We start from the raw sequence: 15,454 nt of genomic DNA, 5'->3' as shown, positions 1-15,454 counted from the left end.
AAGCGTTTTCTCGACAGGGTGTCGAGAAACTTGCTGTAATTCTTCAGCGTGATCGAAAGCAACGATAGAAAGCAACGCCTATTACGACAGGGGAATTGATCCAACCGGTGCACGGGTTTTTGCATTGTCTACCGCTGACAGAAGCGAGTCGTTCATCATCGAATCGCGACGCGTATATGTCATCGGCTGGAAGAAAAGTTCCATCGGCGACCACTCAATCTTGTTTTTTCGTTTTTTCTGTCGCGAACCTGGCCTGCTGTCAAGTGGCGTTTTTTCGTCGGTTAATCGGCACCCCGAGCCGGCTCGAATAATCGAACGAATTCGACTGTACGATGACAAATGTTCTTCTGTATCGCCGGAACGTTTAATTAACACGTTGATTGGTATTTCAGAAATGATAGCAAATTAATTTATTTAATTACATTGTATTTCATTCTATTTTGTACTATTTTAATCTGTTTCAACTTATTTTCAAAACAATCATCTTCCCTCGTTTAATTATAATTATGTTTCTAATTAATATAATGGATCGTTAATAGCAATCAACGTGTTAAATGTAAAAAAGTAGAAACAGTTTCAAATTAACTACCGCGAAGAAATCAAAAGATAGAACAATAAAATGGTGACAGAAGAATGATCGACTCTGATGAAAGAAAAGCAAACAAGAAGAGTAACCAACCAAAAGAGAAAAAAAAAAAGATGGCTGCATGTTTGATACAACGAAACAATGAAATATACATATCGAAAGCCCTCTGTCGCGCGATACGATAGGTGATGGCGATGGGGATGAACATGGAGATAGAAAAAAAAAAGCGATTCCCTAGGCAGCGAAGCGTTCGCTCGTGTTTTTCGGAGTCGGTCTCGTTAGAAGGCAATTTTTATCGACAACGAGGGATTTTTACAGTCGCGGTCGCGCGAGCCAACATTTCGAGCGTGGCGTCGGTCTCGTTTTAACGTAGCTGCTCCCACGGGATACTCCGTGCACACCGTCCTTTCCGGAATTACATTTTGTTACGTGCTTCCCACTAGCTTTTTCGCCGCTCTGCAAACGTAATACGTGTCACCCCTTTACCGTATCTTTCTCTTTCCTCACAGTTGACAAAGCATACCGCGCGAATAATGGTCAATTCGAAGGACATTATCTACGAAAACGTAATAAAAAAAAAATCAATGAAAATTTTGAGACCATAATTGAAGAGTTAAAATAAAATTTGAAAATGAAATTCAAAAACGTTGAAAAGTTTTAACAACAATCTCACGAATCTCTGTACGAAGCTAAAACTTGTTATAACCATCCAGATCCCGGATATAAAATTTCTGCATAGATAAGAAGAGGGAGATAAATTTTCCGCGAAACGTTCCTATTAACCCTTGTCTCGTTTACCTGGCCCGAAACTGCTAATTGGAGCCATGAAAACTCCTCCGGCAGATTCGATAAGAAATCTTTTCCATCCACCGAGCCGGTGGCTGATGGTTGTCTGGATGAAATTGTCTCCGAGAGCGTGGCGTGAAAATTTTTCCAATCCGCGAAACGTGCATTCGACATTGTGTCGCGGGTGCAATCGTTCGTAAGGATACGACGAGGTGCACGGTAAGGAAACTTGGCGCAACGATTCGATGAGAAGCACGAGATTGCTGCAGGGAAAATTGTTGAGAGGCTTCGTGACGGTTTCCATGGAATATGTGGCGCGCGTGAACGTGAAAGTGGAATTCCATCAGCAACCACCGGAATCGCGACACTTCGAGCATGTCACCTTTCGGCGTTCAGTTATGACACCGTAAAAATTGTCTTCCCCGAAGATTGTTCACTTTTACGTGACTCAATTTGTTTTTTTTATAATCGAGCTAGATATTAAATATCTGGTGTCTTCGAAAGGGTTGAATGTAATTAAGTGTACCTGATTAAAAAATAAAAAAATTTCGAAGTTTCTATTCTTGTTCATATTCGAACTCTCAAATATTCACACACCTATTTCCCCATATAATTCTTCGAAATCTAAGGGTGTCGGGATAGCGATCCCTAAAATTCGCCCTCTTAATCAATGAATTTCCCGTTCGTAGACGAGACGTGCACAGGTGCTTCCGATTCCCATTCAACGATCCATAACGCGGAACGAATAAAGAGCAACAGAAGAAGAAGGATCGAGACGAAGGATCCGCTCGATTCAGCTTCCTTTAATCACATAGCTCGCGCGATGCCACAAAAGGGGAGGCGCGGCGGGTTAATTTCCGCGCGGTCGTTACCCGTTCCGCGTCGAAACGAAACGATAGAAGAGAGCAACTGAAACTTGGACTGGTTGAAAAATTTACAACACGCCTCGACGAGACCAGGATGGGTGGAGAAGCTTTTCACGCTGGAATCAGCTTCCTTTCTCTCATACTTCCTGCGCTTTGATCCCACAATCAAACCTTTGTTCACCACCGCTCTGATACACGTTTCCCTTGTAAATGACTCGCTGATTCGTTCGTACCTTTTATTAAGCATGCAAATACCAGCTCATCGTATCCGTTTCATCTTCGTCGACTTCCTTCATCACCCTTGCAAAGGGCTGTTGTTAACTTTCGCCCCTTTCTATTCGAAAATTCGCTCAACTGATTGTTAACCGACTAATTAGAATTCATTTTCTGACGAATTTAGTTACCAAGCCAATGTGCAATTCAAATTATAAAAATAATTTTCACCCAGTTTTTTTCGTGCAAACTTTACACCGTGCATCGTCCAGCTGTTGGCGCAACAAGGATTCATATTGTAAATTTAAAATTCAAACGAAGGATGCATAAAAAAGTGCGGGAGGATTGGGCTACAATAAAGTTTGCATCGAATGATTTTGTAAATTCGTAAAAAAAAATTGAAGAAAACGCGGTTGATTGTGGTGTATGAATTTCTACATGAATTATGCAGTAACTAGAAAATGAAAACCCCGGAATACTTCAAAATAAATTTCCATCCTTTACGAACGAAATGTCAGATTGAAATGTTTAGCATTCAGCATGACAGAAGTTACTAGACGGATGAGTTTCAGAAGAACGAGCCTCAAAATCGAAACAATGGAATAATTTCCGAGCCTCTTCCTGTTCAATTTAGCGGAATGATTTTCAAATCCCGAGGATATCGAGTGAACCCTTTGCACGCACAAGTTGCTCGAACTGCAATCAATAAGAAGTCGAGATTGGTTCGGTGATTGCTTCTGGTTGGATAGCGAGTTGCCGTTTTAGGAAGAAGTCATCCTATTGCAGGCTGAAGAATTTCCATTTATCATGTTTCAAAGAGAAACAGACTGTACAATAAAAATATTGTGACGATTACTGAAAATCGGAGATTCGATATCGTGATACAAACACTCCACCATTCGAGTGACAAACATATTTTCTTTTTGTCGATAGAAATCCGTTAACAAGAAGGAATTTGGAGTATGGGATTTAACAGTGACGTTTATGTAGGTCAATTTCCAGATCTGTGTTAAGGACGCTCTAACAAATGTTACGAATTTATCGAGTTTTCTATCAATACCCTTTTTTGATACCGAATAAAAAGAGAATTTATGTAAAAATAAAAAAAAAAAAGAAATTAGACAAGCACATTGGAATTTATGTAAAGTCTATTGTAAGCAGCAACTACCGAGATTACTGTACCTACAAATAAAGGGCATTCGCAATAATTCCAGCGAAATTCTCCAGCACTACAATTACCAGTTACCCTTCCAAGGATTCCTCTAATTAACTAGCACAAGGGTATAGCAATCAGAAACATTGCCAGGATGTCGAGAATGTTTGCTTAGAGGAAGATATCCATTAGGAGAAGCTGCCTTCTGTTCGAGGATTGCGAGCTTTGCCACGCAAACTTATAATAGTCAATTCCATTAGCGTCCGATTTAGTTTTGAATCGGATTCTAATACCCGCAGCAGTTTCCAGAGTGGATGGACGTTGGTGCTCATAATCCGTCAGCATGACAAACGATCGCCTATCAGAACAGCTACTTCGCGAGTGGATAGAAGAGGAGTAGAGAAGTTAAATTCTCTTATCTTTTCATTCTTGGATTTCTGATTCTTGGAAGACTTTTAGTAAAAATACAGACGAGGATGCTTCGGTTTAAATATTTAGTAGAGAAACTTTCCTTAAATAAAAGGAAATAAGTGGATCGGTCATGAAAGCAGAGCAATGCAAGAAAAAACGAACGTAAAATTCTCGTCCGAGTTAAAATCATGAGATGATCGCGAGCTTCTCAATTTCAAAGATGTATCCCGGAACGGGAGATCGCTTTCTCGCGGCTGAAACGAGCTTCGATCACTTCGATGGCTCGTGGAACGCCACGTACGAAACAGGCTTTACGAGACACCAATTCCCATTCCGCGACATAAACTTGTTTTCTGCACCCTCGCCGAGGGGAAACTGAGGGAGGGCACATACATTCCACGCGTTTATATACACGACCACGTGCACGTCTAAGATCAAACAGAAGTCCCACAACGACGAAGACCCTCTTACTTTCCCCTCGATTCGACTTCTACTTGCGAGCCACTCTCCCCTGTGTCGATTTATCCACAAGTCGAACATTTGCCTGAACGAAGCTATCCTATGAAAACGTGTTCCTATGCTTGAGAATATGGGGAATGAGAATCCTTGGAATTGTTTGAATTCGTTGAATTTCTTTTTTTTTATTGGAAATTGAAATTCGAGGGATAGTTTCTATCTTTTGTGTAAGAAATGTAGATTGTTGATTTACTAGAAAATCAAATCTTCAAAATGGAAATATTATGCATATTTAATATTTAAGGAGTGTTGAGGATTAAGAAAAAAATGATAAGAGGTTTTCGATTAACGATACCTTTGTGATAAGAATAAATCTACTAAAGAAAAGACCATAAAGTACTATAGAAGGGATCTAATATAAGTAATACCTTCTACCGTGCCGTCTACGAAATCAAATTATTTACTACCTTTTCATAGTAATACCTTTCACTAAGGATACTCCTATCGAAAATATAGGTAGGAACCTATGAAAAATAGGTGCCAGGGGCACCGGGAGTTGAACCGAGGGCTGCTGCAATCGTATTCGCCTATCTTATCCCCTACGTCACCACCTTTGTCATCCCTACTTTTACCAGTCCCTTTATTAGGTCTGAAACTCCAGATCCCATATCTATATATACTAAAAGAAATTTCTTGCTACTTTCTATAACATTATCTACTTTTATCATAAATATACAAGATGATTTTAAAATGTCTAAGACGTTTTTGAATATTTTAAAATCTCTCAAATTCTATTAGAGAAAAATAAAAAATTTTAATGAACGATTCTATGGAATATTTAAAAAATTTCTATAAAAGCTCTGTGTATCTACTTAACGAAGAAACGAAATTATAACCATTCATCGATCCCTGATAACAATACACCTTTAATTAATTTCTCCCTCGCGGACGATTTTCCCGGATGTTGCTTTTATTTAACGCTGCACATACACTGATAGATATCACCAGCTCTTCTTCCGTCACCGTTCGAAATTCGCTCAATAGCCAACGTAATGATGTGCTCGCGGAACAACAAACTCGTCGCACATTGTACGCGATAGAAAGGATACGTTTTTTGCCTCGTTGCGCGTGATGCATTGTATAGAAAGAGGCAAGGAGAGACAGAACTTGCTACAGCATCATGAGAGATGATAATAACGTTAACAAGAAGAGAAAAAAAACGGAATGGAATATGAATTGTAAAAAATTCTAATCCTACAGATCTCGCTTCTTCTGACGCGATCGTGTGCACGGTTAATTTAAAATTCGCAAATAATGTGCAACGTTCGTGGAAAGAAGCTTAACGAGCGTGAACAATTCTGAAGAAACCAGATGTAATCTGAAAAAGCTTTTCTCGTGATATTTTTACAAATACCCTTCTTACTCCAGAGGCGAAAGGGTTAAAATAATCCTAACGCCCGATCCGACAAGTAGTCGGATTTCGAGGAGGTCAGCGTCGATTGAATAAATTTGCTTGTAGATTTTCACTTACCGGTAACCTTGATGTGATAGGGAAGCTGTGCACGCCACGTGTCCTGCATTTTCCTGTCAGGTGCGACGCATCGATACTCGCCAGCCTCTTGGTAAACGACTCGACTCAACGCCAATGGTCCAGGTCCACCGACTGGATCCATTCCAGGACCGTGTCCCCAACAACCACCGTCGCACTCCAAAGTCACCGCGCCACCGATCTGAACCTCCATCTTCCGGGAATCGGTCGCCTCGCCGTTCAACGCTTCCGCTTCCGTTTCTATATCTGGATCATCTGAATATCCATTTACATGCTTAGTACTTGCCGCGACAAATTTTCATTTCAATAAAGCGAAATATTTTGTATAATATTTTGAATAAAGTAATCCATTCATTACGAAAAATTCCATGAATCCTATCAAACTGTTCCTATTCTAAGTCTATCGGTTTATACCATAAATGGAAATAATAAAATTTCAATTTTTAAAATCGTCCTACGTTCACGAGCCAACTGCTCACGATTCTGGATCACGCAACGTGCATCCTTATCCCGTCTACCTTAAAGGTGATCCCGAAATCCGGGACGCTGTCATCGATATCGTCGCGCATCAAGAATCACACGCACGTACAAGGGATAAAGTTCAAGGTGGATGGTCTGGTTGGCGCGTGGTCTGGCTTTCTCGTGTACCTTTCCTTTTCCGATTTCACCTACGGAATTATACGTCCGCGATCGTTTGCTCTTTAGCTAACGCTGTGTCCACAATTACGAAGGGAAAAGGGTGTCGAGAGGAGGATGTGCCCTGGCCTATCTCTTCTCGAACGAAGAATTAGAGCGAAGGGGGCTTGGATTCGTCGGAGGATGAAGAAAAAAAAGGAGAGAGGATAGACGAAGGAAAGAAAGGAAAAGAGAAAGAGTGGACAGGGTCGGAGAAAGAGCAGTCCTTTGAGTTAGCAAGCTGATCCTCCGGCTCATCCTCTAACAAAACAAAGGGATCAAAGTGGTGGATGCGACGATAGCAGGCTTTTACACTCGACGACTCGCCGCCTGTCCGACTATACCTCGTTTGTCTTGTAGTTTGTTCGGAATTTTACAGCAAACACAGTCGTGACGCTATAACAAACACCGTGAAGAGGGCAACCGACAGGGAACTTCCACTTTTTCTTCGTTAGCCAGCTCTATGCCCACCCACCGTCACCGAACCGATCCTCTCGTTTAATGGCGATTCTCGTTACCTACGAATCTGATCCATCGCCGGAAAAGCCGGACGACACGCGGGCTTTCATCCTTCATCCGGACAATTTTAGTCCTTGTATCGACGGGACACATGTATCATCATTTCGACTTGAATAAGAAATATGGAAATATGAAAATATAAAATAGAGGATCGCGATGTGTATATTTATCCAACGTTCAATTAACAAGTGTCCTTCGAGTGTACAGATTCAGCTTGATTGCGCATTCATCCGATGAAAGCTTATGACTTTGTGTGTTGACTAACAGGAGATTGTTCGAAGCTTGATTGCATCTAATTCCATGTAATACCGGTTAATGAGTGATTGCTAATTGATCGACTAACTACTAACTAACCGCTAACTTTAGAAACTATCACGATCCACGTTGCGCTAACTTCATCCTTTTCGTATTCTCTGCATCAGTTGCAAAGAGAACTTTAACAACTATTGGAGAATCTGTTCTAACAAGCACGTCATATTTATAACAAGCTTACGAACATCGATGCTGCTCTTTTTATGTCAATTTAAATGATTAAATGATAAAAACTTTGTAAATTCTATTCATTAAAAATGATCTAAATCATTGCACAGATAATAAACCAAAGGTTCCTGGTGACAAATGTTGAAACCCGTCTATCAGCAAAGACTCCCGGAAATCAATTTACGAAACAACACCATTCTACCGAACTTCTCTAGAAAGCATCTCTTCCGTGAGGTCAGAGTTATTCTCCGTGAGCTGGAGCTATCTAGAATTGGCCGAAATTGGTGTGCACCGTTTAAAATCCTGGTCGACGTTATCCGCGGGATAAGTAATCCGGCCAGGAGATTCGAACAGGACGTGGGTAACGGTGTAATCGATAATTCCTTACGGTGGATGGTTAGTTTATAGGTGCTTTCGAGCCATCTAAATTGCGTAGAGATTAGGTGCTCGGAAACCCGTATCCAGGATCGTCGGTCGAGGGTGTAAACGGAAGCTGGGAGCGAACCGAGGGGCGAGTCGAACAGGGAGGGAACGTTGGAAACGTCGGTGATTCGAGATGCAAAGGGTGCCAGCCGGCGTATCCCTCTTCGCCCTTTCTCTTTCTGTTACTCGGTTATAACGACAAGATGGAAGGGACCGAGGAGGGGGGTAGGAAATTTGCAAATTTTCACGACAGGGCACGGATAATTTCCGTTTGCCTCGCTGGTTTCCGCACTTGACAAATGACTGTGGTTTCCGGTTATTGGCTCTGACGACGGTACCCTAGCATTTCGAATTAACGTCAATGTCTCCTCGACCATCCACCTTCAAAGTGGATACTCTTTTTGCACTAACAAATATGATTTTGTATAAACTTTTTATAAATCTCGTTGATGAATGGAATTTTTCTTATCTTTGGATTAATTTATTCATTAATGAGATTGGAGCGAAAAAAGGAATAAATTTCTTTTCCTTTGAGCTTTCGTTTTCGAGTAAATTGAATTCGAAAATTTGTGTGCGCTACCCGACCTGACACACCTTGTATAGATAGAATAGAAAGCAAAACTCACAGCGAACGTTGAGAAAATAGCCGATGCTGGTGAATATACCGAGCATATGCCTGGTGTAACATTTGTACCAGCCGCTCTCGGCGCGGGTGATTTTTGTGAAATTCAACCATCCGTCGTCGCTCTGCTCGACAGGCGGTCCATTGTCTGAAACACAAACATAGAAACTGGTTAGTATAGGAATTAACACGCTGGAAACGTCGCGCCGTTCGACTGACTCGGTGATTCCACGAAATCACATTGCAGCTACCGATTAACCGACGCTCTATTATTGTCCTTTGAAGAATCCCCGTGCGATCGGAATCACGCGTCGCCGATTACAAATGACACGTCATTTGTAGGCTGTTGTAATAAACAGGTTGTTCCATTTCAGATTTTACTCACAGAATGAATCGAAGATTTATTCGATTGTGTAAAAGAATAAAAGACTTTCCATGAACCTCTCGATAACTCCATAAAAAATCATATCCTAAACGAAGCATCCCATTGAATTTTCCACTCGAGAACATTCGTTCTTGAGGAGCACAGCCTGATCGTATTGATTTTATTTCCGTTAATCAAATTACCGCACGCGATTCACCCATCTTCAGCGAAACAAATAAAAGCGAACCAACAAGTTCCAGCAGCTCAGCTATCTCTCGAACAAAAGAAAGAAGAAAAGGGGGTGGAGGATCCACCCGGTTGGTATCCGTTTCTCCAAAGTCGTTCGCGAAACTTTCATCCACAGCCATAGGCATCTCTCCGGCGCGTTGTTTTTACCCCGGCCCCGATGCGATTTGACGAGAAACAGGATTCGGCGCAGCTGTTGGATTTACCAGCAGCTTCAAACCGCGTTTCAAACATGGAACAACATCGGAGGAAGGTGCGAGGGTTGGACAACGTGGCGATCGAAAGAAAGGTAATCGAACGGGACAAGAAGGAAAGTTGAATCGAGCAAGAGAAAACACCCTGCGGAACGTGTATCAAGATGTTTTGCGATAAAACTTTTACGAGTTGACTCTGAGTATGATTTGGAACTTAAATTTATTTTTTTTTTCGCTTTCCTTTGCCACGTTTCAGTCAAATTCTTGATGCCTTGCTCAAAGAATTTCCTGTATTTCTTGGCGAAAAAGTATTATCCAGAACTGTTGAATTGCAAAAGGCGTCATTTTCAAGCTGCGTGCATCTTTGCAAAGCCGACAAAAATTGTTGCAGCGAGCTTACAATATACTGCTTCCTCTGCATTCATCTGATCTCGCCTTTTCCGATTCTCACCTGTTTCGTGCACTTTAGAATTTTTTGAATGGGCACTGCCTCGTTTTGATCCAAGACATCAAACGGCACTTGGAGCAGTTTTTATTGAAGAAAGACAGGAAGTTCTTTGAGAGGAGAATCGTAAAGATGGCAAAAAAGGGGTGGATGAAAATGCCCGATACATTGTTGAATAAAATTATTGCCTTCTATGAAAAATCAACTCAACGAATTCTCGACGTTGTATTAAAAAAACAAATGTATCTTTTGATAGTGTAAGATATACTTAATAAAATGCAAAAGATCGTATTAAATTATCTATCGTAGTTATTTCATAATTAATTCCTAAAGTTGACCTACTTTTGAATGTTCTAGCATGGTATCTTCCATTAATATTTACACTTATTTAAAACTAATTTTACTACGTAAACTATTTTTGATTTTATTTGTTAATGAATTGAACGCTTGTGAAGCAATTTGACTAAAATTCCTTTAGATTCAAATTTGTTTCGTTTATTGAGAGTTCCAGTTAGAGAACGAAAAATAGAGAATCGATTACTGGGTGTTCTATTTTAAACTAACGTGAAAATTGTGATTATTGTAAATCGGTGAACGTATAATTAAAATCAAATTGGAGCGAATATATATAAATTGTAAAGCAATTAGTCGATTTAGTGTTTTCAACTGAAAAAACATTGGAAATAAATGTGATTTCTTTTCGAAGTGGTATTAGTATGATTTCGTGTAAAATAAATATGAAATTAATGAGAGAAGTTTTCTTTCTTTACGAGAGAAGATACTATCGTTTCAACACGACCAACCAGCTACTTACTCGTAAAAGAAGTAACACAGATTGCGTTTTTCCGCACCTTCTCGTAAAGAAAAAGTAGAGAGTAATTAAGACAGGAAGCAGTCCCGCAGACACGAGTTTACGTGAAGTTTATTCATTTCAACGGCGCGTATAAATGTTCCTAAAAAACTGTTCCTTCGCTTTACAGTCCTCTAGTGCGATAATTACCGGCCCAAAAAACATTGAGAACATAAATGTAATCGTTTTAAAATCCTTGTTCTATTTAACGGGACTGCGACAAATTCGTGCAAGCAATTAATTGTTTCAATTCAGAGTCGTTGAATTAAAACTGTGTCAAAGCTACATTTATATTTCAAATTAAATTCTATCAAGTTGGAAGGTAATTTAATATATAAAGGATGAAGAATTTTAATACTTGGTTTGAAATTTTCTAAAAGAAATAAAATTAAAATTACTTTGATATTACTTTGAATTTTCAAATTGAAGGGTTAATTTAAAGAGTTAAGAGGCTAAAGGGGAGGGTTAAAATAAATGATTAAAATTATATTTTTCCCACTAGAAGTCTGTAAGACCATATGAATATTTCATTTCACCGAAAGCGAGGGTGATTTTAAAAACTGTAATTTTTCTTCGACACAATAAAAACAGGACATTGAAGAGCCGTCAACGAGATTCATCGTGGAGCCGCGAGAAAAACTGCGTACTAGGATCTCACTTTACGTATAATAGATATATATTTGACTCTGGCTGCCATCGTATTATATGTTAGCTTCGTATGAACAATGATCGGACGGGGATCTACTTCCCCTGAAGCGGTTTCCCACAGCTGACGCCATCGTACGTTCTCCGGAACGTCCGCAGCTCGAATGTATCGTCGTGATAAATCGTTCGACGGTGCCGTGATAAATTTATCCTTCTTTTCATTTAAAGCATCTTCGCCCTTAACCGGTGCACTTTATAGCGATCATTACATATTGATCGGATCGTCGATGAATGAGTGGCGCGCTACCTTCCGCTTTTTCCTCGATAAATCTTTACATCAACGATCCCTCCCGTGCTTCCCGAAGCATGAAACAGTTCAGTCATTTTTACATAATTTATGAATCTTATAAATAATAAATATCATATATAAAAATCAGCAGTTATGAAGCATGGAATGGTCGAAATATCTGCCGTACGGTTGGTTCGATGATAAAGGGCTCTTTGAAGGAAAGCAAACGTGCTTTCTCGATACCTTCAGGCATCCGGATTGGGGCGTTTAATAAGAGCACTCTTTCCAAAAAAAAAAAGAAAGAAAAAAAGGGAAGAGAAGAAATTGGGATCGTGGATAAAGATAGGAGAGAGGGGTGGAAAGGGAGACAAGTCAAGGGGTGGCGAGGGTAAAAACGATGTGGTTGGAAGAAGGCATCGCCCGAAGCGGGTACGTGCTCCAAAGGATATTAAAGTATTTTAATTGCAGCGGATTTCGCGGAACGCTGCCAGGATTTATTCGAAATCACTCGATTGAGTCTATGAATAGGGATTAAGCCCTCTTTCTATCCTCCTCCTTGGCTCGTTGCTAACCCGATGTACACGGACGACTGATATTCCGAACGTCACGAGTGGCAGACTGAAATAATTGAATATTTAATGGGATAACCTGGTGTATACCTGGCGCGACGCGAAACGAACACACCATTTATTGAACGTAGCCATCCGTCATTAACGACAGGAAGCCCGATTTTTCTGTCGCCAGCGAGAGATTTGCCGGCCAATTTCCTGGACAATCTCGCGACTCGTAATGCGATCAAGAAGGAATTGCTTCGATACGTACGTTTCTGAATTATAACGTCAAACTACCTTGTGATAGGGCTTTTTTCCTGCTCGATTCTCTAGTTTAAGGTCCGCTGTATTAAAGCGAAGAGATGTCAAACGCCTTTGAAATTGATATAAAATTAATTTGTGTATTTTTAAATAAATACATCCTCATTTTTATTTAAGGCTCAAATTAGTGGAATTATGATTTTTTCGATCGCTGTTCAGCAATAATTCTTCACGTAGACTGTTTGACAGTAAATGGTCGTCCATCAAATTCCTTATCACTCTCAGCCAGCTGATCGTGGCAGAAAGTGACAGGTGCAGCTTCTCTCAGCATTTTGTGCGACTCAATAACACGGTACTAACGAGGACGGTACGATTATCTCAGCCCTTGATTTTCACTACCCTTCCAGTTTAGTGAAATGGGGCTTTTCAACTGGGGGGGTGAAGAATGTTTCCATTTGGAGAATTCAACCTTCGCGTGTACAGGGTGTCACACGTATAATTAACTCTGCTACAATAGATGAAAAGTTACTTTCATTCAATTATCTTAAGTAGAAGCAATAAACCGTGTTGCTAGTATTTTACAACGCTTCGCTTCGAGAGGATAACGATAAAAATGTTTCAAGGAATCCTCGAGCCTCGCAACGAGATTAAACATCAACAACGTCGTAACATTAATGGCTACTTTCGTGAAAGTCTGAAAGGGTACGGTTCGATTCGTGAATTCGAAGAAAAAAAAAAAGAGAAACGTAGCTTCGTGAAAAGTTAGCGAGGCCAGTCGATGCGTTTAACGAACGTAATGGGCTTGCTCGCTTAAATCGAACGGTCTAATCAAGAAAGTGGTCTCCATACCATCATGAAACTCGCCACGAAAATCCTACTCTCTTTCTCTCATTTTCCTCTCTCTCTTTATCTGTATCCGCGAGTTCCAGTTACTCTGATTGACGACGAATAAAGGAAATTATACCGTGGCTCGAACTTTTATTTGCCACCGGCAGTGAGCAAAAAAACAACATCGTTACCGATCCTCTCCGATCCTGATTGTAAATCCTACTCTTGATTTCGTGGCTGAACCAAAAAGGTTCAATCTACCTCGAACCAGGAAGAAGTATCTAACCGATACGAGAAACCTGCCTCGAAGATATAGAGAATAAGGTATCGAATTTGCTACCGCATTGGAAGCATTCGGTTATTGAAGTGAAAAGAGAAATATTGGAAAATTTTTGAGTAGCAATTTTCTAGTCGAACAGATAGAATATTGGTTTGGCTTTTATACATTTTTACTACTTAAGAAAAAGTTTTAACAAAATATCTCTACATTCGTAAAAATTTTTAAGTAGAGAAAAAAAAATAAAATTTTCATTTTGAAAATTCTTCTGCGATCATCTCTATTTTTACCCGTCATTTATTCCAACCAATCAGAACCTGCTCAAAATTCATCACCATTTTGTAGTCCCAAAATTACCATCTAAAAAATAGAGGGAATGTAATCGAAAAATCTCATCGATTCTATCAAATAGTTTCCCTGTCAGCAATTCGTGTATTTCGAAATCGAGCAATCAAGTTGCAAATCATACCATCCCCCGGAATTGTTATCAGTAATGCTGAATCAAGTCTAACATGGTGTTCGTATGACTGTATCACACAAGGGAGAAAATGAATCTACCAACGATGTTACGAAACAACGTTACACGGAGACTCGGGACGAAAAGTACCATTAAAACAAACGTTAATTCCCATAGCAGGACATGTAACGACTCGCGGTGCGGCCATTATCTAAAGCTGTACGTATACAGGATGTACCAAAATTTATGGCACAAAAGAATATCATTTCCCACCAAAAAGTAAATCATGAAGACAATACTAAAATATTTTTATTAAAAACTTGATATTTTAATGAAAATTTTAATTTCAAGTATAATTTGAAATTCCAAATTTAAGGGTTGCTTTCACCCTTTCAGAGTTGATGATTGCTAATAGGGTTCAGATATTCTTTTAAGTATTACAGACTATTGAGAGGGCATCATAATTGATATGAATTAAGTGTATAATATTTTTTATCTTTTTTGTTTTGTTTATGGCACAAATTTTGGTACACCCTGTATAATACGTTTGGTACGACGGACGTACCGTCACGAGACACATAACGTCGAATCTAGGTTAACGTCAGCCTCGAACAAGGTTGCATCTACGAAAATGGGAATTCCGACACTGGCCAACGCGAGAATAACTCCAATGGGATTTCGAGATTCACAGGTTGTTTGATAAATGAAATTTTTCACAAGCTTTTTCTCTGACCTTATTACACCGACGAATATATCACGGTAGCCGAAAGGTCTATCAGATTTCCTAAATGGCACCTCTAAAATTTATTTAAAAAATATAAAAGTACGATATTCGTATTGCATTAATTTGTTTCAAATTGGCAATCACTTTGGTGCTAATTTATAGAATTTCAATCATCCGTTTAAAATCCCTTTAAAAATCTCATCTTCAACTGGAAAGGTTCGAAGAGAGAAAAAGAAATAGTATTCGGAACTGTTAAAAGGGGAAATTATAGGAGGCTTTAAATATTTATCAAGCCGTAGGCCAGTCCACCGGCGACGAGCTTGACAAAGAACAAGGGACTGCTAATGAATCCACTCAGCTGGGAATAATTCTTTGTTCCTCGTCCTCTCGTATAAAACCAATGAAATTTCAAGGAAAGAATGTAACGACGAACCTTCGAACTTTTCCATTTATCGATTTTTTTCAATACGTTTGCTTTTAATCAGCCTACACATTTCAATATATCCCGAAACTATTTTTCTAATAACAAATATTATACATTTGCTATAATAATTTTTTAGTATCTTTCGTAATCAGTTTTAGAC

General features: G+C 39.6%; 1 protein-coding gene across 12 annotated transcripts in view; it reads right to left on the bottom strand.

The window, feature by feature from the left end:
• tei (irregular chiasm C-roughest protein teiresias) overlaps positions 1 to 15,454 on the bottom strand; it is a 222,391-nt gene that overhangs the window by 41,600 nt on the left and 165,337 nt on the right. For 11 of the 12 annotated variants that reach the window (XR_004580613.2, XR_004580614.2, XM_034317549.2 and 8 more), the window contains 2 exons: positions 8,744 to 8,887; positions 6,003 to 6,275 (listed from right to left, as the gene is read on the bottom strand). Coding sequence is in view for 10 of the 12 variants with exons in the window: in XM_034317549.2 (XP_034173440.2) it covers positions 6,003 to 6,275; positions 8,744 to 8,887 (417 nt within the window). In the remaining 2 variants the exon portion in view is untranslated. The remainder of the gene's footprint in view (positions 1 to 6,002; positions 6,276 to 8,743; positions 8,888 to 15,454) is intronic. The other variant, XM_034317550.2, reaches the window with a different exon arrangement.

Source organism: Osmia lignaria, chromosome 16 (genome assembly GCF_051020975.1).
Source record: "Osmia lignaria lignaria isolate PbOS001 chromosome 16, iyOsmLign1, whole genome shotgun sequence".
Classification (NCBI taxonomy): Eukaryota; Metazoa; Arthropoda; class Insecta; order Hymenoptera; family Megachilidae; genus Osmia; species Osmia lignaria.
Note: the sequence above shows the minus strand (reverse complement) of the source record. Positions and strands in the feature narration are given on the sequence as shown.